Here is a 24,427-nt window from a genome sequence, read left to right as displayed (position 1 = left end):
ACTTCTCTGTAGTCGTCCAGAAGACCTTTAAGTAAGTCGTCCAATGATTTTCTATGTTTTATGAACTTCTCTGTAGTCGTCCAGAAGACCTTTAAGTAAGTCGTCCAATGATTTTCTATGTTTTATGAACTTCTCTGTAGTCGTCCAGAAGACCTTTAAGTAAGTCGTCCAATGATTTTCTATGTTTTATGAACTTCTCTGTAGACTCTATGTTATGAATTTATATGTTTTATGAACTTTTCTTTGTAGACCTTCTATGTTAAGCATTACATATTCCGAAACTAATTCCAACAGTGCAATTTAAAAAATACAAGTTAAACATTACATATTCCGAAAGGTTACTGCACTACCAAACTAATTTCCTACGGAATTCTAGTTTGGTGTGAGGATAGGTTACAAAAAACATCATCCTATCCTGACCCTGTTAACATCCCCTAATCTACCTAACAACAGTACACAAAAGCATCAAGTTCAAATACAATCGCAATAACACATCCAATATCTAATCATACGTTGCCAGGTTCTCATCATTGTCTTGGTTTTCCCATTCATGGCACTTAGGAAGCTCTCGAAATATATCCAGCGCCATCTTCTCCCTGATGGTCTTCCCGTGTTTTTTGTCAAACGCGGTGGGAAATTCTATCCCAAGAGCATGACATTCGATGTACTTCAGAGTGAAAACCCCACAATCACCAGCTCGGCACTGAGGTACTCCAACGGTTTGTCTCGCATATGTGTATGGCTCCAATGTGTATTGAACCTTTTGTTCGTCAGAGAGCGCGCACTCAACAAGCAGATAAGGGACCATTGTGACAAAAGGCTCCATTACCTCATCGAGTTCTGCAGGCCTAATATGAGAGACAATGCTGTCCCAGACGACGATGTGCCTCTTAGGGATCGATATCCATATAGCAATCCAATGCTCGTTCTTGAAGTTCACAGGTGCATAGATATCATCCACATCCACCCCCCAAACCTTCTTAGATTGGCAAAAAGAAGGTATCAAGCCTGCATGATAATTCCACGCCCCACCAGGGAGTCTTCTTCCTAAACCGTTGGCATCAGGAGCGTCGCTCTTAAAATCAGGGTAGGAGGCCCTCCACTGCCGAGAAAAGATATGATCAAGAAAGCACATTCTGTCGCTCGTGAAATGTTCTGGATGGTTTTGGTACCGTTGCCTCAGTACATTAATAAAAGCATCCATTTGCTGCATATAAAACAATACAAGTCAAAAAAACTTACAGACGACTTAGAGACGACTTACAGACGACTTAGAGACGACATACAGACGACTTACGTAAGATAACTACCAGACGACTCACAGACGACTTAGAGATGACTTAGAGACGACTTAGAGACGACTTAGAGACGACTTACAGACGACTTACGTAAGATAACTACCAGACGACTCACAGACGACTTAGAGACGACTTAGAGACGACTTACAGACGACTTACGTAAGATAACTACCAGACGACTTATAGACGACTCATAGACGACTGACAGACAACTCACAGACGACTCACAGACGACTTATACAAATCAGAAAAGTACCAGATAACTACCAGACGACTTATATAAGAGTAAGAAAATAGCAGAAGACTTACATGGTCGGTTAGCCATTCTAAGGGGGTTCGGAGGACCTGATAGAATCGACTTCGACATCTACGTGGTTTTTTTTTCAGAGGCAGTTTATAAGAACTGCAAACACAAAATGTAAATAATCAAATGGAAGCTTTTTTTAATCAAATATAAGTAAGCATATTTTTAACAGCAACTTACGGATCTTTTTGCACCCATGCAGTGAGCTCCTTCGACTTCATCTTGTCAATGGGTGCAAAAGGATCATAGCCTCCGCCAACCTGTTTGTTTGGAATGATCTGTTTGGCAGTGCTGTTTCCCTTAAAAGGAGTTTGCTGTGTGGGAGCAAGCTTCCTTTCTCGCACACTTTTTTTACGGAGATTCACCAAAGCAGTCTCCTTCTTTGTCTGCCTTCTAGCTTCTTCAACGAGTAAATCTGAAGCGGTCGAAACTTGTTTGTCCAATATAAGAAGGCTAGGATCTTCACTCGGTAAGTCGTCTGCAGGACTCACAAGACAGAGCTCTCTCGAGGAACTCGGTTCTGTAGTAAGACTCGGTTCTTTGGCTTCCTTCTGTCCTGCTTTCGCCCCATTCACACTTTCACTCTGCAATTTCGAGTTCACAGTGTGTTTAAAAACTATTAACAAAAGATCAAATTCACACTAGAAACAAAGCACACATGTTCAGAATCAAGGCATACAGTGGTTCATCAAAGCACACTAGAAACAAAGCACACATGTTCATCAAAGCACACAAGAAACAAATCACATCAGTCCTGACTCTTCCTAACACATTGCCTAGTGACTCTCTTCTCTGCAATTTTGGGAGAGGTTTTGGTACTAACCCCGGGTTCGTCAACAGGTTTTGGTGGATTTGAAGTGGTTGTAAGTTGACGATCATCAGATGAACCCCCTCTGTTGGTGATTCCCACCTTCTTCTCCACAGCTTCAATCCTATCCGCCAGTAACTTGAGCTCCTTAAGACACGTCCCAAAGCCAAGATTAATGGCATCAGATATGTCCTTCAAGGTCTTTTCAATCTGCTGACCTTCACTACCCGCCGCAGGTTTCTCAGCAGAAACAGAAGACCCTTTACGAGCTTTCTTCCGAGGTCTGCTACTTTCTTCCTTCACAACACTCTCTGACTTCACGGGACTCACTTCATTCTTCACTGGAATCACTTCCATCTTCACAACCTTGCGAGTACCGGTGACTGGCCAGCATTCCATGGTCCACTCCCATCCAGGATCATTAAACATGACTTTAATTATGTTATCCGCGGCAGGGTCATCTACGTCTCCGTCCCATTTTGGAAACATTTCATCAAAATCCTTCTGAACGAAGTTCTTCACGATAGTCTGCAATAAATAAAAGATATAAACTTAGTTAAGTCGTCTGAGAAGTATTTTGTTCACAGACGACTTAAAGTTAAGTCGTCTGAGAAGTATTTTGATCACAGACGACTTAAAGTTAAGTCGTCTGAAAGTCTTCCAACAAAAAGACCACTCAGACGACTTATAAGTAAGTCGTCTGAGTGGTCTTTTGTTGGATGACTTCCACACGACTTAACTTTAAGTCGTCTGAGAAGTCTTAGGAGTGAAGTTAAGTACCTGTTTATTGATAGCAGCCTTAAAAAATTTGCGTTGTCTTTTGCCACCCTTGTAAGCCAGCAACAGTGGAGACGGTCTGTTTGGTACGGGAGACCCATAATTAGCACCCAATTCTGGCAGAGCATAGTACGCCCACACTTGGAGCACTTGTATGAACCCATCAACAGTGTAACCAGTTTGCGTCAAGTCTTTTGCCTTCAGAGAATCCATCAGCACCTTAAACGCCACTCTCCCCCATGGATAATTCTCAAATTTTTCTAAATCCATCACTAGCCTTGCAAGACTAGCTGATGTAGCGGATGAGAACTTTTTCCCTTCGATGTACCCTGCGTAGATGGCAAGGTATCCCAGCCGCATGCGATCATCCCGAGACCACTCGTCGCAGTTGTAAAATGCTTCTGTTATCTGATCAATACTTGGCCCAGTATCGATATCAACACCCATCTTCTCCCAGAAAGCAGCCATCTCCGTCGTAACCTCACACCTTGGATTTTCCAGGTCCTTGATGTAATCGCAGTTCAGCCCAGTGAGGTATTCAAACTCTATCAGTGAAAACCTCACAGGTTGTGAAACGACAAGACTCCAGAGCTCAAACTTCTTCTTGATGTCTAGCTGGAAAGAGAGCATAAAATGTACCAGCCTTGAAGTCCAACCAAAGTCAAGCTCCTTGAATTTGATGAACACTCCTAACTTCGACGCCTTCAGATCCTCATATTCGTCAGCTGTGAGACAATCACATAGAGCTTTAAACAACTTCGTGTCATCAGAATGATACGAAATGCTCCTGATTGCATCAGGCTCTTCTCCTAATGTAAACATCCTCGGCGGGAATTCTGGTAAATCCATTTAAAGGCCTGCAAATAATCACAAACAACCATCTCAAACACATAGGTTGCGCACTATGCTAAATGCTATAGAAGACTTCCAGACGACTTCCAGGAAGTGAGAAGACTACTCAGACGACTTCCAGGAAGTGAGAAGACTACTTGGACGACTTCCAGGAAGTCTTCTACTATGTCTTACTCTCTGGACGACTTACATGTAAGTCGTCCAGAGAGTAAGACATAGTAGAAGACTTCCTGGAAGTCGTCCAAGTAGTCTTCTCACTTCCTGGAAGTCGTCTGAGTAGTCTTCTCACTTCCTGGAAGTCGTCTGGGTAATCTTTCAGCAAAAGACTACAACAATCTCAAAATCTTTTAAACAAAAGACGAATGACTTACAGTTGGAGAATATATTGTCCGAGAAGATATGGTCGGAGAAGATGTGGCCCCAAGCCGTTACAGATCTGCAAATCGAAGGGAAAAGAAGAATCAATACTAAAATATTTAGGGTTTTTCCGGCGGCTAAACGCCTTAATACATGAGAAATAACATACCGGCGGCGGAGTTTGGCAAACGAGATTTCAGATCTGAAAAAAAGAAGCGGACGGTCAGTTTAAACTACGAAAATACTCTACGGCATGAAGGAGAAACGAGATTCGTCGTAATCGGAGAGATTACCGGCGAAGATAACGGCGGAACACGACCACGGTAGGGTTTTCGTCTTATCGCCTTCGAAATCGCCGTTGGAGAGAAACGGCGCTAGGGTTTCGTAAAATTGTGAAACAGTGAAAAAAATAGCTTTTATATGTCCGGTAAATGATCCGGTTAGGTTAAAACGTACATTGGTAAAATTAAAGGTTCGGTACGATGTGGACGACTGAAATATACGTCGTCCGTGTAAATTATTCAACAGACGACCGAAATATAAGTCGTCCACACCCTAAACATAACCCCTAAACTTATTTATCTAATTAAACACTTCATAAAATCAAATCAAACTTGAAAAGTGTTTACTATACACAGAAATAAACACATATTGGTGAAAACTAATTTTTGAAAAAAACATTTTAGTTTTCCAAGATCTAACCCTAACAATACATACAATACTACAACATATGTTTGCCAAACTCCTAAACCAAAGAATATAATGATACACTACTTCCACTCATCTATCTTCAAAACAAATCAATTTTATCATATCTTAATTTATATCACTTAAAACTGTTTATAATTACTTGATTTTTATTTTTCACGCATCAAAATATTTTTTACAAGATTTATAAATTATTTTTAAAATAAGCTGGTACCAGACGACTGAAACTTCAGTCGTCTAGACGACTTCCAACAATTCAGACGACTCAGACGATTTACTGGGGCTATATTCGTAAAAATGGCTTCTGTTTTTTTGTTTGGTCACAAGGGGCTGAGCTGTAATTTCACTAGGCTTTTAGGTTAGTTTTGCATTTGATTCAAGTTTGGGTATAGGTTTGGGATTAAAATCAAGTTGTGGGTTAGTTTTGGCAAAAACCCCTTATTTTTAACTAAAAATGAAAGCATATGATGTTACAATGGAGCATATCTACTTTCTGGTGGCTTTTTTTTTGTGTGAATATACTAGTTAAGAAAATACACACACATATATCTAACTGGTTTTCCGGCTAAATAGGCCTTATAAGTGTTAACCTTCTGAAAGCTTATAATAAAAAGATAATTAAGTAGATTCTAAATTCGAGTGAAATTTCATAATTTTTTTAACTAATTTAAAAGGGATGGAATTTTAAACTGTTGAAGATATATCTCATTAAAAGGTGGATATGTATGTAGATTTTCTTTTGTTAAACTCTTTAAAGGGTCTTCATATATAGTTGTAAATACAAAGAGAAGAGAAAGAAAGTAATGCCAAACCAACATCACATTGCCATGTTTAGATTTATATATGGATATCAAAGAAAATATCACATTGGAAATTTAGATAAAAAGTGTCTAATATATAAAGAGATGTTAAACTATAATTATTACGAAGCCTTTTGGAAATGAATCCAAAAGAAAATTCATGCGGGTGCGGACCAGCCTCTTATGGCCAAAATGTACAGTATCGTACTAATCGGATAATAAGGAATTGAACATGGGCTATAAGGAATTGAACATGGGCTCGACAAATTCCAACAATTAGTATCATAAATTGACGAAAAAGCTGCAAGAAGACCAAAAATACCCTTCGAAATATGAATGTTACCATTCGAGATATGAACAGTATCTTTCGAGATATGAACGTTTAAGTCCATGAGGCCGTGTATTAAACAACAAACCCAAGCAATGTGAGACGAACTTGTAACAACAAATTCGAAAGAGGGAGAGTCCAATCAAGTGTCCGATGATAAATTCAACAAATTACATTGTATGGGCCATCAAATTGAAAATTTTGCTCAAAGTCCGTATATAAAGTTTGGGGTATCATAGGAATAGCAACGGAAGAAGATGAGGAAAAACGTTTTTGCAATAGCGTTACTGTTTCAAGCTTAATCCAACATCATAAGCAAAATAAGATTACAAAAAAATTAGAGAATTGTAATGTAGGAGAGCCAGTACCAGCCCTGACCTAAAACTGGGAAAGCATTAGCTTTAAGCGCCAAATTAGTCTACATATTTATGGGCATAAAAAATCTCAAAATATGTATGTATCCTAGTGGTTTTGTGCTTCTTGATCGAGTTGGGTTCTTGGTTCAAACCACAGGGGGCGCCAAATATTTTTTTTGCTTTAGGGAATAATCTAGACTGGGCCGGACCTGAGGAGAGCCATAACGCAAGACTATCGGTGGCTTGATAAATTCTAACCTAGCGAGTAGCGAGTCATGTGTTTTCTATTTCATTTAATATTTGCATCCAAAAAGTGTTTTCTACATCCTGATCAACAATTGAAGAACTCTTTTGCGATGTATGAGACGATTGTTTGTAGATTTGTCAATACCTCTTAGTGATCTTCAGGGCCGGTTTATTCAGCTAATGGGCCTTGTGCTCAAAAAACAATTCTCAATATATTATTGTTATATTTTTATAAATCCAAAATTAGGGTCTTAATTATGTATGTTTTTTTTTTGACAAAACAAAGCCCTAGTTCTTTAATGAAAATTACTGAAAAAATGAAAGACCTAGTGCAAAAGCACCTCCAGCACATATGTAAAGCCGGTACCGGTGATCTTAGACCTAAACCAAGGAGTCACAGAAAAGCGAGTAGCGCTAGGTTGTTGTGAGAATGTGAATGATTCATGTCTTTTTGGAGCACCCACTAGAAACAATAATGTAGTTAGGTTTTAATTGAAAAATGGATTAATTGGTGCATCGATGGGCCAGACTCAAGACAAGAGTTGTGTTGTTTACTTGTGCTCCACAAATTTGTGTTGTCTTCTAAACACAAATATTGGACTGCTACTTTACTGTGGCGTCACCAACAATGTGTTTGTGTTTGATTTTCTCTTTGCAAGGTTTTAAGTCCTTGCAGTACGCATAGACTACGATCCTGGTTGTGCGACGTGTCGTCTCCTTAAGCTGTACACACTGTCTAATACAACACAACATACAATTTTCCTTCTAGAAGGTTTCCTCAATTTAAGCTGTAAATGGTTCTGACTTGTGACGCTTTTTCTTTTGGTATTTCACAGTTTATGATGTATTTCTAACTATAATTTTATTATTATTACGATTCTTTTTATTACTTTTTCTGAAACATTACAAATTCTGTAATTCAGTTTTAGATAAATTAGTGTGTTTGTCCCCCGTATATTTTCTACACCAGTATTTTTCTTTTTTGGTAGGGTACACCAGTATATTTTGTACACTTCGGTTCCATGCCCCTATGTGTTTTAGTATCTTGGTTTTAAAACAAAAATTAAGTTCCAATTCATATGTTGTCCTAGATCATATCTCGATTGCGAATAAAACGTTGATATTTATGCATTCTTACCTTTCTGTACGTCACTCTCGCTTACTTTCTTTTCCAAACTGCAACTATTCGTTGACAAACAAACAACAAACTCCAATATTCTTTGGTTAAGAAAAAAAACAATGGAATGATGATAGTATAACCGGATCAAATATCCAAATTGTCGACGCCATAGCGGAAAAAATAATAGATAAACTCAAGAATTGTTCAACATAATATCAAATATTAAGAATTTACAAGTGACAAATATTTCATGAATCATTTTATATGTCCAACAAAAACCTTTTATGTACAATTTGAAGTATTTAAGTTGTAATAAATACGATTATGATATATATGTCAATGAAAATTAGGTATAATAAAAAATAAAAAAAATATAACCACAGGGTGGTGGGCTAGTGGTCTTGAGGTAGTTAACACACCAATACGGACCCGGGTTCGAATACCCCCTGTGGCCACGGAATGCTTTACGCCCTCCCCAAGTTTAAAGTTATCGCGGCGTTGGTGCTGGGTCCTTGGGTAATGGGTATTAGTGCCGGCTGGTTCCGGGCCAGGGGGATTAGATGGTTGGCAATCGGAAACCATGTGCGGATTACGGGCCTTTGGGCAAACGGAAACCACGTGCGGATTACGGGTCACCTTTGAACCTCCTGTTAAAAAAAAAAAAAAAAAAAAAATAATAATAAAAAATAAATCCATACAAAAAATCTTTGAAATTCAAATGTCGTCAAAATGAATAGAGTTTTGTCTGGACAAGAAAATCAATACTGTGGAAAAAAATACAGAATCTTCGAAAAAGCAAAAAAAAAGTATAAATAAATTTTTCAAAAAAAAAAACTATAAATAAAAACGAGAAAGAAATAATTTCCAACAAGAAGGCTCATTAGCACTCGATTTCACCTCCGAGTGCCAAATTTTCATAAAATCTACCGTTGTTAGGTGCATTGTTCGCAGGCCACTTCACAATGAAATTAGCCTAGATTACAAAAAGTGCCAATCACACGCCTCAAACTCAAAACCCATTTTATGAATCTTATGCAGCTAGTTTTTAAACGTTAGCCGTTCTTGCGGTTTTAGAATAGCTTCTATTGATAATACACAGTATAAAATACATTTTATAAAGACGAACATTTCCTAAACTTTCTATAGCCCGAATTATGCATTTGAGCTCAACCGTTATCTTAGAAGGTGAAGATGTGAAGGCATCACCGTTATTAAAGACGGCTAGTCCAAGATGGCGTATGAAAATCCATGCTTCTCTTTTTTACAGGACTGGTTCGGAGGGCAAGTCACCCAAACCATTGATTAGGACATCCAAATTAATATATCATATTTTCTTTTAAAAAAATCTTATTAGTATCTATAAACAAACAGAACTTATAGAATATATTTTAAAATATTGCTTATTGGGCATTATTGTTAGGATAACAATTGTTGGACTTTTCAAGAACATTTATAAATTTATTAAAAATTTATTATATTAAAAATTTATTTTAAATTATTGTTAAAACACTAATTAAAGGCTATATCCACAAAACAGTTTTTCTCTTATTCCAATTTATTCTTTGTGTCTTGTTTGGTATAATTGTTTGTATGATTTTATTTTTGTTATCAACATAGTAATCAAGATAAAGAAAATATTGATATCGATGTTGCGGTTCACTACTAAAAGAGCTTGTCTCCTATTTTCAAAAATACCGGGAAACATGTTTTGAAGAAGCAAAGGCTAAGGCTACGAAACTTGCAGTTGATTAAGCTGATTTCCAGTGAAACAAAAGCATATCATTAGAAGGAAAATGCCACTATGGCTTTAATTAGTGACCATTTATTGAATGGAACAAATAAAAAAATTGTTGAAAAAAAATCATTTGAAGAAATGAATTGAAAAAAAAAATTGAAAAGAGAGGAACAAACGTTCCATATCAAAATTAGAGGAGAAAAATATTTCTTCTTTAGTTCAATTTATATGAGGAAAAATGAATTGAAATGGGATCCACATATTATTAATTTGACAACAAAAATCAAGTTAACTGGTATCATTTCAAAGGAATAACATATTCATCGTATTTTTTTCCCTAAAACATGGTAGCTTGATGATTTTTTTATTGAACGAAAGATTCTTCGAGAATTATACATGTGAAAATTCGAGAACCTATTGAAGTGTTTTTTTTTAAAAAAAATTGAGGATTGTTATCAAAACACATAAATTTCTTATCGCATATTGTTGATCATTTCGGTAGTGGTCACCATATTTGAAAGAAGTTTTTCAAAATTGAAGCTGGTAAAAAAAAATTTGTGGTCTACCATTTCATAAAAAGGTTAAATGGCCTGGTTATGTTATCGATGGAGACAAATACGGTTGAAAAACCTGATTGTATCAATTAAATGGATAATTTTGTTTAAAAAAAGCAAGAAGAGTTATTTTCAACAATAAGTGTTCTAAATATCACTGTTTTTATACAATTTTTTTAATTCGTTTCTTAAGTGAAAATTTGAGGTTATTTTTGTATTATTTTGTGATCTTGATCAGATGTGTATAAATGCATAGCTTTTATTTGGCTTGGGGCAGTAGAAAACTTTAGACCGGTACTGCCCTTCTAGCTTAGTGCATTCACCCATGACGAATGAACACTAAACTTTTTAATCTGCTAATTTAGAATTTTCATTGCCAACTAGGTAAGCTTACAACACCGAACAGAATTAGATGACCGCCGTTTACCTGGACTTGTAGTCTTTACCTGGAATATTATAGATTGAAATATTATTCTGATGTTTTCTATTAGTGACGTGACTATCATAATTTCAACAAATTTTGGTAAATGTGTGCATATGTGAGTTGCAGACAATTAAAACAATACATATAGCAATAATCCAAATTGCACGTTTGCTTTGTAAGAAAAAAGAGAGTAAAGAAACAAACAATTGGTCTTTTGTCTAAACTGGAGGGGTTTACTATCCGTAGAATATAATAATACTATTTATATATTTGATTAGTTACTAAAAAACAGAAGCACTAACAATGAACAAATAGTCTTAGAATTTATTAATATCTTTTAGAAACGTTTTCAAACAAAATAATTAACTTTGGGTAATTCTATTAACTAGCATCAAAAATATTTTGTCCCAAAACTAGCTCTTGAAGATAAAAATCGGTAAACAGCATTCATTAAAGAGTTTATATTCTTATTTATAATTTTATTTCAATTGATATTTACTAATAAATAAAATAAATAAATATCAAACATTTGGAATCTATTAAGCGTAATGTCTTTATAAAAATAAAATTTTAAGAAATTAACTCAAGAAAACTTTTCTAAATGTGTAATTAAATATCCTAAATTTATGTTATCTATATTTAAGAAAGTTTTCATGAATTTGTATAACACCTTCCAAAAGATTATAAAATCTTCCATAATATATATCTAGAAATTTTTGTATCAATTTCTTCAATAACTCAAATTTCGTTAGTAAAGTAACATTTATAAGTTTTAAAATGGTTAAATAATTGAGCAAATTAACTCAATATACTGAAAAATGTGGGATACCATAGAATGGAGGGAAAATGGTAATGATGGGAAAAAAAAATTAAGGAAAAATAGAATATGAAGTACAAATAGGGGAGGTTTGGTGTGTAGGGAGTACAAATTTTCTAAATAATTTCTGAACTATATGAATATATCATGGACATTTATTCTTTCTCTTTCATATTTTTAGTTTTTTAGTTTTAAATTAAAATAATGAGATATCTACCAATAATAGTGTTAATAGAGAAAAAAAACTGTAGGCCTATAGTTGACTCCCCACAGCCACCCTATTCTTTTTGCTGATTTGTCTTTTGTTTAACTAGCTCCTTTATGAGTTACTTTTGACGAAGTCTTATTTTATTGATAAACGAACACCTTTGTAATCCGACACGCGAAATTAGTGATCAATAGTTATAAATTTATAATCAACTTAAGAGAACTGTAATATTAATACTTTATATTTTACAACTCTTTTTTTCACCTGATTTTATTAAGAAAAAACACGAAGGATTACAAGATAGTGTTTTTACACCGAAAAAATTACATCCGGTACACAAGCCAGCAATCACACAGAACCAACCCTAGAAACTAAGCTCATACAAGGGATCCCAACAAACACAAACACATGACAGTAAAGAAAGATAAAGACAACTGAAAACAAAATCTGACAGAGAAACAAGGAGCCAAGCCTAACCGAACTGAGAGAAACCAATCCCACATGACTGGCTCACTACATAACTGGAAAGAATCCACAGCAGCTTCCAAAAAAGTGAACAAGCCCACCCAAAATCCCACCAATAACAAGATAGAGAAAGGAATGGAGAAACAAACCGTTGATCTACCGATCCGATATTTTCACTTCAGAAATCTAACACATATCTGAGAAAGAAAGCTAAGTTTTTCCAACCAAAATCTCCATCAAAATAGATTCTACTCGCTACACGCCGAACATATGCTAAACTAGAAGGAAAACTAAGCAGATTGGGACAGGCACTGGCGTTAACGAAACCACCATGCACCGGTCATCAGAGAAACTCGACTGCAAATAGAAGGAGAGAAGGCGGAGAAACCAGAGGGAGGAGAGAGAGGACATATTGAGTTTAACGGTAGATTTCCAAACCGGTATTTTACGACTTAAAAAAATTTTTTTTGATAAAATGTTAAATTTTATTACCAATTTTGAATTTTGACAGAATATACATAGAGAACAAGTAGCGGAAAAAAAAAAACAACACCGTAACAACTACGCAGCAACAAAGAAACAAATCGAGAACAACACAAACACAAGCGAGTAAGCGGTTTAAAAACGAGATGATGCCGGACCTACCAACCGCAAGTACTAGATGAGAAACACGATGGTTGCCGCGATTGCAACGGCTCTTACAGCTTCCAAAGAGAACTCAGAGCTTACCCGAGAGAAGAATCCGAGCTCGAGCCCAAAGTAAGCCAAAAATAGAGACCACTGGCGGTACGAGGAGAAGCCGTAATTCAATGATGCCGTCGTTCAGTGTTTTGCGCCAGAGATTTTGCAGCCCACTGGGACCGTATACACCCATCTAACTGTATCCTCATACGAGAGGACAAGATCGAAATATAGACAACCCCTCCAGAGGAGACAAATCCGAAGCCACACTCTGAACCCGAGGCCTAACTAACAAACCACAAACCAACATGAGCCGTTAACCATACTCTAGCAACAAACGTTGTGCTGCTGAGATTATTTAAGCAGAGCCGGAAACAGGCAGGCCACAACCTCCGACATCATTTCGATCTGAAGGGTGAGGTAAATCCATAACTAAGACAAAGCTGAGCCGGCTTAGATAGGGGGGTGAGCGGTGCAACCGTCCCGGGTCCAATTTGTTGTCTTCCTATTTCTTAATAGATAAGGGTCCGATTTTTTAAAAAATGCATGTATTTTTTTATATGAAAGTATTTTTTTTTCCATAGATTTACTTTTAAAAATACTTTTGGTATTTTGAAAAAAACATATATCTATCAGATTTTCTTTAAAAAAATAATAGTTTAGAAATTAATTTTTTTTTTGCCCCAAGATCCATGACACTATTAAACCAGTCCAGAGCTGAGCCAACCGGAGCTAAACCCTCACCAACTCAAACTCTGTTGTGTATAACATTAGCTATTTGTTTTGTTTCTACTTCATACACATGAATTAAAGATTGGTTTGAAAATTATTGAGGTCACATACATATATATATATATATATATACATCTGTTTCTTTTGCTCCAACCACCCAAAGTCGACGAGCCAGCACCTGTTTCTTCTTAATGTTCATAAGAAACGACAATATAACAGTTTGACAAAGAAAAGACAATGTAAGTATGTAACTCGTTTCTTGAACTTTTCAAAATAGTTATAAAAATTAGTTGATGTCTATTTACGTCGATGTAGACGTGCAACCAAACATCACGTCTATAATATTGAATTCCGAATTTTATATATATCATGATTCATGACATTTGACATTCAAATGTTGGCGAGTTAATTATATGAGCATTTTAACTTAAGGAAAGCAGGAAAATGATGCGCATTTTAGTTCATTTTAACTTAAGGAAAGCAGGAAAATAACTAAAAAAAAAAGAAAAATGATAACCCATTTCACGGAGAAAAAATGTGAAAGTCCTGATAGCCACGTACTGTGGAAATCTGGTATGGTGCGGATTCAAATTCGAGTTCCTTGGAGATCCACGGAACGTTTTGACCATCAGATCATAAACGCGTGGTTAATGTTGAATAACTATACACTTGATAGTTGGCATATAATATGTATTGTTATCAATTCAGTTTTAGAAACCCATCGACACACAATAGTTTATACTATTACTTTCATTGTCTGTTATACATTTCCAAATAATATATGAAACTAGAGAATGGTTGTTTCATCCGTGCACGGTGCATTTATTTTTTCTGGTTCGGTTATGGTTTTTTTTTGTAGTGTCTTTTTATTGTATTGTAGGTTACTTTTATTCTTCTGTCACTTTTGAATTTTCTTTTTATTTCTTTCACATTTACACCAATATATACAAAACTGTAGTGAGTCTCAGTATATAGTATATTCAAAGTCAATGACAATTTTGATTGAAAAAATAAAAAAAGATTCATAATTTTTTAACGCATCTATGGAAATTAATTATTTTATATTCTTATGGGTAGACTGGAGACACTCCCATGGAAACACCTAAGTTTTTTTTTTGTTCATACCACATATGTTTATGTATACGAGTCTTAAAAATGATTGGAAGAAACTTAAAAAAATTAAAATAGTTCTAGTATTTTTTTAAACAGCTAAACGCAAATGAGAGGTAAAACCCTAAAATCATTAATGGTTGTAAAAAGTGTTTTGAAACCCGATCCAGATCGGCGATCTAACCGGTAAATCCGATGATCCGATATATAATTTGGTTTCGATTTTAGGAAAAAAATATTTTTAAAAAAAACCAATAAAACCATTAAAATCCGGAACCCGACTATCGGTTTAACCATTGGTTGAATTAGTAGGTAACTTTTACTTTTTTTTCTTATATTTTTTTTAATTTATGTTATTAGAATCTGTTTTGTATTCTAATTAAGAATTTAAGTTTTTAGTTTTATCATATATAATACTAATTAAACTATTTATTTGTGATTTTTAGATTTTAATGAACATTTAACTATGTCACTTGAAGAAAATGAAGTTAACAATGATAGAGAGAGAAATAAAATAGTTCATGTGATTTGATAGTAGTTTATTTTTGTTATCAACAATCTATTACAATTTAATGTTTTACTTTTGGTTTATTTTAGATTTAAAGTATAATTTTATTATTTACGTTTTAAATACTTATGAATTTTAAGTCTTGATATTTTATTAAATGCCATAACTCTTAATTTGTTACAAAATGGTTAATTAATCTAAATTATTTTCTGATATTTTGTATATCAAATAAAATTAAAATAAAGAAATTGAAGTTAAGTATTTTTTAAACTTTGTAACTACTGTATATCTCGGTTTACCGGCGATCGATCTAATAACCTGGTGACCCATAAAATTATCCGGTTCAGTGTTCGGGTCGAGTTTAAAAACATTGATTGTAATAATAAATAAGTCTTAATTAGAATTACATTGGTATTCTTAATAATAATGTAAGTAGATAATGTCAGCTGAAAAAAAACACTAGATAATGCCCAAATATTTACCTGCATCAACAAGACGATAGCTCAGTAAAAATTTAGTACCCCCTCCCCCCCCAGTAGACTAAAATCCCCTGTTCTAAAATTACTTCACGTGCATGCACGCTCCTAGCTACCTATCAAAGACACCACTTGCCTTGCTGACGTGTGAATCGGGAGGCTTGGATATAAATACGTACATAACCTCTCTGTCCTTCTATTGTCCTCTGAACAGAGAGAGAGAGAGAAAAAAAGGAGAAAGATGGAGAACGGTAAATGCAACGGAGGCGCGACGGCGAAGTTACCGGAGATCAAATTCACCAAGCTTTTCATTAACGGCCAGTTCCTTGATGCTGCTTCAGGTTTTTAAATTTCACTACTTATCTACTTAATCTCACAACTCCAAAACGTTGACATTAACAGAATAAAATATGTATCAAGATCCTTCCTATTTTCTGATTTTGGCTTTGACTATCTAAATTCCTGCCTCAGATTCTTCTCTGTGCATTTAACAATATAATGTCTCCCCAAAAAGATTGAAAATGTTTTGATCGTTCTTAAATATATGAAACTTGAAACAATTATGATTTAGGATACGTATAGTCCACACACAGATATTTTTGATATTTTGAGAAACAGGTAATATATGCATGTTGAATACTTCAATTTCTGGGATGACACCAATGTCTTGTTTCAGTATCCTTAGAGCAAGAGCATCATCTTCTTAATTTTTTATTATTAAATTTTTTCCTTTTTTCTTTTTGATTTTTTTTTTTTAAAAAGAAAAAAAATTTGACCAATCGCGGATCGCCACGTGTCGTGAAGCCCGCGCTACAGTGATGAACTTTAGGAGAGAGGGTATCACGCAAAAGAGGCGAGACGAACCGAGTTCATCGCTTTTGCTTTTTTTAATATATTTTTTCTCGTAAAACGTATGATACTCTCCTTTAAACCTCTAATGCGCATGGCCTTAAGATTTGGTTTCATTGGATGCGAATCATGAGCCTAGACCAATCCCTAAAATATGTACAACTAAAAGTTTTCCAGTGGCTAATTTGGATGACTATTAAATTGTTGGAAGAAACATTTTTTCTTCTGACAACCTATATCAAAAGCTATCCTGACTGGAAACATGTTATACTATCAAACACCAGTGCTTGATGGGCCCACCTGACTATTTCTCTTCTCAGCCACAAATTTATAATTTTCTTCTCTGATATTTTTCTTCCTTTTCTAGAAGTTTTTTTGGTGCAACCTTTTCTAGAAGTTTTGTTTTACTGATATTATTGCTAAAGTATTGTTCTTAACAATGAAAACGAAGATGTAAAAACTCGTGATTGAATATTGAACCGGCTGGTTGATTTAATTTGGCATAATATTTGATTTTTTTCTGAAACATAATATTTGATCATTCAGTTTTTGTTTTAATGTGTTTAAATTTTAAAGGTAAAACCTTTGAAACCATAGACCCAAGGAACGGTGAAGTGATCGCGAAAATAGCAGCAGGAGACAAAGAAGACGTTGACTTGGCCGTTAACGCTGCACGTCACGCCTTCGATCATGGTCCTTGGCCTCGAATGACTGGCTTCGTACGTTCCTATCTTTCTCACCTCATGTTTTTTATTGTACCTACCCGTTTTTAATTTGGTTAGCAAATTATTGATAAATAATATATAAAATAAAAAATAATTGATATATATTTATTGATTGATGTGGTCCCATACGTAGTGGGTCACTAATAAATATGTATTTATTAGGGTTGTATCTTAGTATATATCCATACTGATTCGTGTATTTTTTTCAGTATAGGGAACGAGTCCAGATTTGACTTATTTTTGCTGTTAGTGTCACGAAGTCATTTTCATGTTATTAAGAAAAACGTTTACCCATATTCAGAAAACTCTATCTAAGTTTACTTATATTTTATAACAATCTTGTTTTGATAAGGTTGTTTGTATTATTAAATTAGATGAATTTTCAACCTAAAACTAAATGATGATAAATAGATTGATTCATATTAATTATGATCATATTTTAATTTTCCATGTATATATACAAATTTAGTTTTATGTGTAATAAACTAATTTTGATAAGGTCGTTTATAATTGTATGCTTCGGTGATTTTAATCGGATCAGGAGAGGGCAAGGATTATCAACAAATATACAGACTTAATACAGCAGAATATTGAAGAATTGGCTGCTCTTGATGCGGTTGACGGCGGAAAATTGTTCCAAGTGGGAAAAATGAATGACATTCCGGCTGCAGCCGGACATTTCCGGTACTATGCGGGTGCGGCGGATAAAATCCACGGCGAGACACTTCGAATGACACGTCCGTCTTTGTTCGGATACACACTTAAAGAACCTATTGGAGTGGTCGGCCACATCATCCCTTGGAATTTTCCAAGCATTATGTTTGCCATGAAAGTGGCTCCGGCTTTAGCTGCTGGTTGCACCATGGTGGTCAAGCCAGCAGAGCAGACACCACTCTCTGCTTTGTTCTATGCTCATCTCTCGAAAGAAGTAAGTTTATCTATCTCATTTTTTATTTATTAAGTATGTTCTATACATAATTTTTTAAAAACAAACTTTTTCTAAATAATAGTATCATATGAAATATCTCTTTGTTTGTTTGTATATCGTGGTTGTTCTATACATAATTTTTTAAAACAAACATTTTCTAAAATCATATAAAATATCGCTTTGTTTGTTTGTTTGTTTGTAATTTGTATATTGTGGTTACGTATACGTTTACTCTTAATACTATATAACATAAACAAAGAAACAATCCATACACATAAAACACTAAAAGCTTTGGTATCATTTTAAAAGTAAACACACAACTATAGCTTGTTCATAGTAATGCCAAACGTGTAGGCAATCGAAGAAATTAAAGCTTAACTATCTAAACATTGTATTTATTTCGTTGAAAATTCACAGGCGGGATTTCCTGATGGCGTGATCAACGTGGTGACTGGATTTGGATCAACTGCTGGAGCTGCCATTGCCTCCCATATGGACATTGACAAAGTAAAATAACTATCGTCTTATGAGATAATTAGTTTGTGGATTCATCAAGTAATGGGGCTTTTGTTAGTTGTATGTGAATTCATGTCTTTTGTTTTTTTGTGCTCAGGTTAGTTTCACGGGATCAACTGATGTTGGGAGGAAGATAATGCAAGCCGCAGCCACAAGCAATCTAAAAAAAGTGTCCCTTGAATTAGGCGGAAAATCGCCTCTTCTCATTTTCGATGATGCAGATGTTAACAAAGCCGCCGAACTTGCGCTACTAGGTTGCTTCTACAACAAGGTATATATCATAGAGGCCAAGTATCAACCAATATTGTGATATTGTTATGTAAAACATATTTGGTGGATTGTGCAGGGTGAGATCTGCGTGGCGAGCTCTCGTGTGTTTGTCCAAGAAGGTATATACGATAAGGTCGTAGCGAAAATGGTGGAGAAGGTTAAAGACTGGCCCGTTGGTGACCCTTTTGATTCCACTTCTCGACAAGGACCTCAAGTAAAATAGACTAGTTCATTGATCTTTGATTATGAGTAAATTTAAGTAGATTATATTAGTTGATTATTTTTTGGTGTCTTCAGGTGGATAAAAAACAATATGAGAAGGTTCTCTCTTACATTGAGCATGGCAAAAACGAAGGAGCTACGTTATTAACTGGAGGGAACGCTATTGGAGACAAAGGATACTACATCGAACCAACTATATTCGCAGATGTCACGGTAATATTACACATTTCTTGAATCCTTCGGACTAGGACCGGGACCAGAAATGTCGCGTAAGTCCCTAGTAACAAGTTTGTTTTAAATAATGGGTTTTTATTTTTGTTGGTTACAGGACGATATGAAGATATACAAAGAAGAAATCTTTGGACCAGTTATGTCTTTGATGAAATTCAAGTAAAGCAAACGAAAACTCCCCCATTTTCTCTTCTCATTCTTGATCACATTCCATAGAACACTAAACGTCTCTATATATATTTGCTTCCACAGGACTATGGAGGAAGGAATCAAATGCGCAAACAACACGAAATACGGTCTAGCAGCTGGAATAGTGAGCCAAAACGTTGACGTGATCAACACGGTTTCGAGATCAATCAAAGCTGGAGTCATTTGGGTTAACTGCTACTTCGCATTTGACCTCGACTCGCCTTACGGTGGCTACAAGATGAGTGGTAATTGTCGTGAAAGTGGCATGGACGCTCTCGATAGCTATCTTCAAGTCAAATCCATTGCTATGCCTCTTCACAACTCCCCTTGGATGTAGCAAAATTGTCCATAGTTAAAATACAAACGTAATCATTAATAAAAGCATGTGTGATCTTTTTTTTACAGTACGTTTTCTCTTTTGTCCATTTAGTAAATCAATAAGAGTTTTGTTATTTTTTGAAACACTAGTTAACAAAAGAGGTTTATTATTTGTCTCGTACAAGTGATTTTTCCTTGAAACGTGTACACTCCTCTTTATCAAATCTTATTCGAGCAGTAAGGATCTTCGGATTAGGATGTCAACAATTGCTTCTTCTTTCTTTTTTTTGCAACAAATTTTATCAGTACGTGTAGCTGGATCTCCGTTTAACAATGATTATAGTGTCCAATTGCATGTCAAGTAGTCTTATAGCTATTTCGGAAATCTACATTTCTAATGTCTATGTACCTCACTCCACCAGCATCCGCACCTCCCGTTCCCGTTAGATTCTATTAAATGTGTAAATGATAACTATACGAATTTGGTTTGGTATATGGTTTGACATGTACCTAACTTTAAATTATTAATCTTGTACCATAACCAAGATATGAGTGGAGAATACTGAAGCTCGAACAATACTTACTGAAATAGCCACTAAACAGCCTGAATTCACATCATAGCTGCCTCGATGTCCTGAGATCTTTTGAAATTGCTTTAAATTTCTCTCCTAGAAGCATGCCCAGGCCGTTACTTTTATTGAATAAAAAATACAAATCAAAATCAGGAAACAAATGGCCCAATACTTTTAGAATCCACTTGCAGTTGCAGATGATGATGATCAATTGCCTGTTCCAAATGACTTACTCCTTGGTGAGGCTTGAAGCAGCATTCATCCTCGGACCAAAAATGGTCTTGACGAGGAAATAAAACAATGCATGGATTTGAGAGACTTGTCATGGCTATTACAATAATCCTTACTAATCCATATCAATAAAACTTGTAACCATCAAACACAAGTTACAAAAGCACTTACCAGTTCTGAATTCCCCAAAATGCAAAATCTTTCTTGAATCTAATAAAACAAACACACAAACCTAGTGTTATTAAATGATTCAATCACTGAGATTGACATCAGAATCATTCTCCATCCCCTCATCTTCACTCTCACCACCATCATCATCATGATGAGTCTCGTTCTCCTCCTCTTCTTCACGTAGCCTAGCGATCTCAGACTGAGCTCTCTCGACAATCTGTTTCTTCTGCAACTCCAAATCCCTCTGAAACTCACCTCTCATCTTCTCCAACTCCTTCATCTGCTCCTTCTTACTCCTCTCCATCTTCTCATAAACCTTGCCAAACCTCTCAACCGACTCCGCCAAGAGCTTATACGACGCCGCATCGTCCCCCTTCTTCCTCCTCCTCTCATACTCAACCTCCTCCTCCTCATCATCATCCTCCTCCGAATCACCAGGACTATCCATCATCTCATCAAAACCATTACTCTTCTCCAAATAAACCTTCGTGTTCATAAACACAAACTCCCCCGAATCAACCCCACAGGCTAAACCGAACTCCGGTTTAGCAGAAGAACCACCACCGCCGAGCAACATATCCATCTTGTTGAAAAACGACCACTTGCTCGAACCCAACCCTAACTTGTCCACCTTGACCCTCTCCTTCTTATACTTCCTCTTCAAGTTATCGACCATTCTCCGACACTGCGTCTCCGACCTCTCCGACCGAAGCTCCTCGCTGACTTTCTCCGCGACCTCGTTCCAGTCCTCGTTCCTCAAGCTCCTCCGACCCAACTGCAAGAACCTGTCTCCCCACACTTCCAGCACCACGAACGCCTCTTGCTCGGCTTTCGTCTCGCTCGGACCGGAGCCGAAGTCGTAACCGGGAACCGGTTTAGTCGGTTTAAGCCTCTTCTGAAACCTCTCGCGATGACTGTATCCTCCTCCTCCTCCTACTCCTCCTACTCCTACGTCGTCTTCTTGGTCCTCCTCCTCGTCTTCTTCTTCGTGGTAATACGCGTGGCGCTTGGGAATGGGTCGGGTGTACATGGGATGGGTTTGACGATTCAGAGGGTAGAACTTCTTTGGGTATCCGGTTTCGTCTTCACTGTCACCCATCTGAGAAGACGATAGAGAGAGAGATCTAGGGTTTCGAATTTGGAAGAAAGGTACCTGATTTAGTCACCGGAAGAGAAAGATCTTCGAGGGAGGAGTGAGGATCGGTGGAATTTGAGGTTGTTAAAGGCCGTCTAAGGGGGGGAAAGAGATCTGCATATTCAGCCGCGTCGGAGGGGGAAGCTAAACACCACCGATGAGTTGAAGCCAGTGACGGAGTTTTGTCGTGGCGTTTTGTCTAATTGGGCCATATGTTTTGGATAGACTCAATAGGCCCAATAAGGCTTATCTATTGTTTAAGTTTATATTTAGCAGCACAAAGACTCTTTAACTAAACAAATTGTATAACTATAAAAGAAGAAATTAAGAGCCTTAACTAGCGTCTAGAGCTAAGTGCATGTTTAATGGGAAGAAACCGGTTCTTAGCTTTTCTAGTTAAAAGTTAAGAAACGGTTTCTTATATTCCACGAAGAACCCACATCCTAAGAATCTCCCATTAATCATGTTCTAACTTCGGTTCATTCGGGTCAGTTTGTATTTATTGCTATCAAAACTAATGGATGGTTTTTTTTTCTGGTTCAACTTCAGTTAAAATCTTTTTAAATTGTTATGAATCTAGGTTAATTTGGTTCATGAATTTTTATATATTTTAGCTAAATTTGATATAATTTGGTATATATTGGGTTTATAAGAAAAAAAAAATTTGGGTTCAACCTAACCTAAGTAACTGAACTAGACGCAAAAACCAAAAAAACTCGGTTTGATTTAATTTGGTTTGGGAACTGGTTCGGTTTAAATTTTCAGCCCTTCATCAACTTCTGTATCAAGCGATGTGCAATATTGTTTTAGTTGGGTTTAATTTTCAGAGATATTTTATTCAAAGAAAATGTAGTAGTACTAGTTTAATTGTGTCGAATTCAATGTAAAGAAGTGTAATGATTTCTGTAGTTGCACAAGTTATAATAATGGTCTAACAAATTTGAAGAAAACAAAGATAGTAGTACTAATTAAATACACTAATAGAGAAATGCCATAACTATTCATTAAATATATGTTTGTTTCTGTGGTTTAGTATAAGTAGATGAAAGTTGTGCTTATTGCCAATGAAAATGTCGACCACGCTCCAATGCTGGTGTGTAATTATTATGCATCAAAAAAGGAAGTACACTTATTACTTTGTCCTGTTTTTAATTTTCTCTTCGTATAATCTTAGTAGAAATGATGATAGTACTAAGTATCACAATAATGACAAAGTATTATTATCAACGATTATTGCATCATACTGAATAAATAATACATACTTTCGTACAATTTGACTCGGGGTTCATTTGTGATCTTGAATAACTCTTGATTTGAAGCGATCCTGTGCATAACATTATAACGAATCAAAAATCTATAGTGCCATAATTTGAGCCGTGACCAATACAAAAGATCTTAAAGATAAAGAGTTACCCCCACTGCTAGGAATCAGCTTGTTTCTAATTATATGAATAATGAATCAGCGTGGCAACAATAAGAAGGCGGATCCTTCGGCTAAGCAAGCCTTGATGAATGAATCTTTTGTATTGGTTTCTTGGACATTGGAGTTTAAGTATTAACGAAAGTTTGTGTTACAAAAAAAAAGAATAATGAATCCATAAGAAACAAGAATTAGTATGACCTAACTCTTCCTAGTTCTGTCAATGCCCTACTACATAAGTTACCCAAGGAAAGAAAGATATGATACATGAGTTCGTATCCCTGCTTTCAGGATGCCATAAGTAGAATTGATGTTTGAATTGGCATTGTGGACTATATAACTTCCTTTGAATCTCATTAACATGTAGAATTACAGTTTGTTTCCTAGTTAGACATGATTATCCTTAGTACTTGTTTATTGAGCTACTAGATGCTTCGTGCTTGAATGTAAGAAAATATCTCAATGATTGTAAACTTAAAAAAGAAAATATTTCAATGATTGTAAACCTAAAAAATGTAGTTTCATTTTTTTTATTTAGTTTCATACCCTCGCAGTATATATATAAATTTATTGTTAGTGAAACTTTCCAGTTAGTTGAAAGATATATATATATATATATATATATATATATATATACGTGTATATATATATATTGTAATAACGAAAGTTAAAAACAAAAAAAAGATCTAAAAAATATGTTACACCACTTTTAGGAATTAACTTATTTCTAATTACATGAATCCATAAGAAACAAGATTAGTATTTTTTTTTTGTATAACAAGAATTAGTATTAGTCTTAACTCTTACTAGCTCTGTCAATGCCAGATTACATAAGTTACCCAAGGAAAAAAATGATTTGATAAAAGAGTTCGTATCCCTGCTTTCAGGATGCCATAAGTAGAATTGATGTTTGAATTGGCATTGTGGACTATATAACTTCCTTTGAATCTCATTAACATGTAGAATCACAGTTTGTTTCCTAGTTA

General features: G+C 35.5%; 3 protein-coding genes across 3 annotated transcripts; 1 reads left to right on the top strand and 2 right to left on the bottom strand.

Moving 5' to 3' along the window:
• Positions 1 to 34: 34 nt before the first annotated feature.
• LOC117132614 lies at positions 35 to 5,051 on the bottom strand. The gene is made up of 4 exons (XM_033287365.1): positions 3,191 to 5,051; positions 2,354 to 2,938; positions 1,783 to 2,186; positions 35 to 1,226 (listed from the first exon to the last, which is right to left on the bottom strand). Exons 1-4 carry the CDS (start codon positions 4,034 to 4,036, stop codon positions 503 to 505), a joined length of 2,559 nt encoding a protein of 852 aa, XP_033143256.1. The 5' UTR covers positions 4,037 to 5,051; the 3' UTR covers positions 35 to 502.
• A 10,703-nt stretch (positions 5,052 to 15,754) lies between these two features.
• LOC103860041 (aldehyde dehydrogenase family 2 member C4) lies at positions 15,755 to 20,082 on the top strand. The gene is made up of 9 exons (XM_009137653.3): positions 15,755 to 16,005; positions 17,090 to 17,232; positions 17,780 to 18,166; positions 18,584 to 18,673; positions 18,780 to 18,953; positions 19,029 to 19,166; positions 19,250 to 19,387; positions 19,503 to 19,564; positions 19,658 to 20,082. Exons 1-9 carry the CDS (start codon positions 15,906 to 15,908, stop codon positions 19,929 to 19,931), a joined length of 1,506 nt encoding a protein of 501 aa, XP_009135901.2. The 5' UTR covers positions 15,755 to 15,905; the 3' UTR covers positions 19,932 to 20,082.
• A 695-nt stretch (positions 20,083 to 20,777) lies between these two features.
• On the bottom strand, positions 20,778 to 22,198 carry LOC103860039 (trihelix transcription factor ASIL2). The gene has a single exon (XM_018658076.2). It carries the CDS (start codon positions 21,983 to 21,985, stop codon positions 20,966 to 20,968), a length of 1,020 nt encoding a protein of 339 aa, XP_018513592.1. The 5' UTR covers positions 21,986 to 22,198; the 3' UTR covers positions 20,778 to 20,965.
• Between the last annotated feature and the right edge of the window lie 2,229 nt (positions 22,199 to 24,427).

The sequence above is a fragment of the Brassica rapa genome, chromosome A03, assembly GCF_000309985.2.
Source record: "Brassica rapa cultivar Chiifu-401-42 chromosome A03, CAAS_Brap_v3.01, whole genome shotgun sequence".
NCBI lineage: Eukaryota > Viridiplantae > Streptophyta > Magnoliopsida > Brassicales > Brassicaceae > Brassica > Brassica rapa.
This window is presented reverse-complemented; position numbering and strand designations above follow the sequence as displayed.

Bases quoted from the DNA above. Each gene is read 5' to 3' on its own strand.
- LOC117132614 (XM_033287365.1), bottom strand. From the start codon at position 4,036: ATGGATTTACCAGAATTCCCGCCGAGGATGTTTACATTAGGAGAAGAG. The intron at 2,187-2,353 runs TGATGTGATTTG...TCGAAATTGCAG, and splicing joins GTGTTAGGAAGAGTCAGGAC to AGTGAAAGTGTGAATGGGGC. The intron at 1,227-1,782 runs GTAAGTTGCTGT...GTTTTTTTGACT, and splicing joins GCATGGGTGCAAAAAGATCC to TGTATTGTTTTATATGCAGC.
- LOC103860041 (XM_009137653.3), top strand. From the start codon at position 15,906: ATGGAGAACGGTAAATGCAACGGAGGCGCGACGGCGAAGTTACCGGAG. The intron at 18,674-18,779 runs GTAAAATAACTA...TTTTGTGCTCAG, and splicing joins CCCATATGGACATTGACAAA to GTTAGTTTCACGGGATCAAC. The intron at 19,388-19,502 runs GTAATATTACAC...TGTTGGTTACAG, and splicing joins CTATATTCGCAGATGTCACG to GACGATATGAAGATATACAA.
- LOC103860039 (XM_018658076.2), bottom strand. From the start codon at position 21,985: ATGGGTGACAGTGAAGACGAAACCGGATACCCAAAGAAGTTCTACCCT.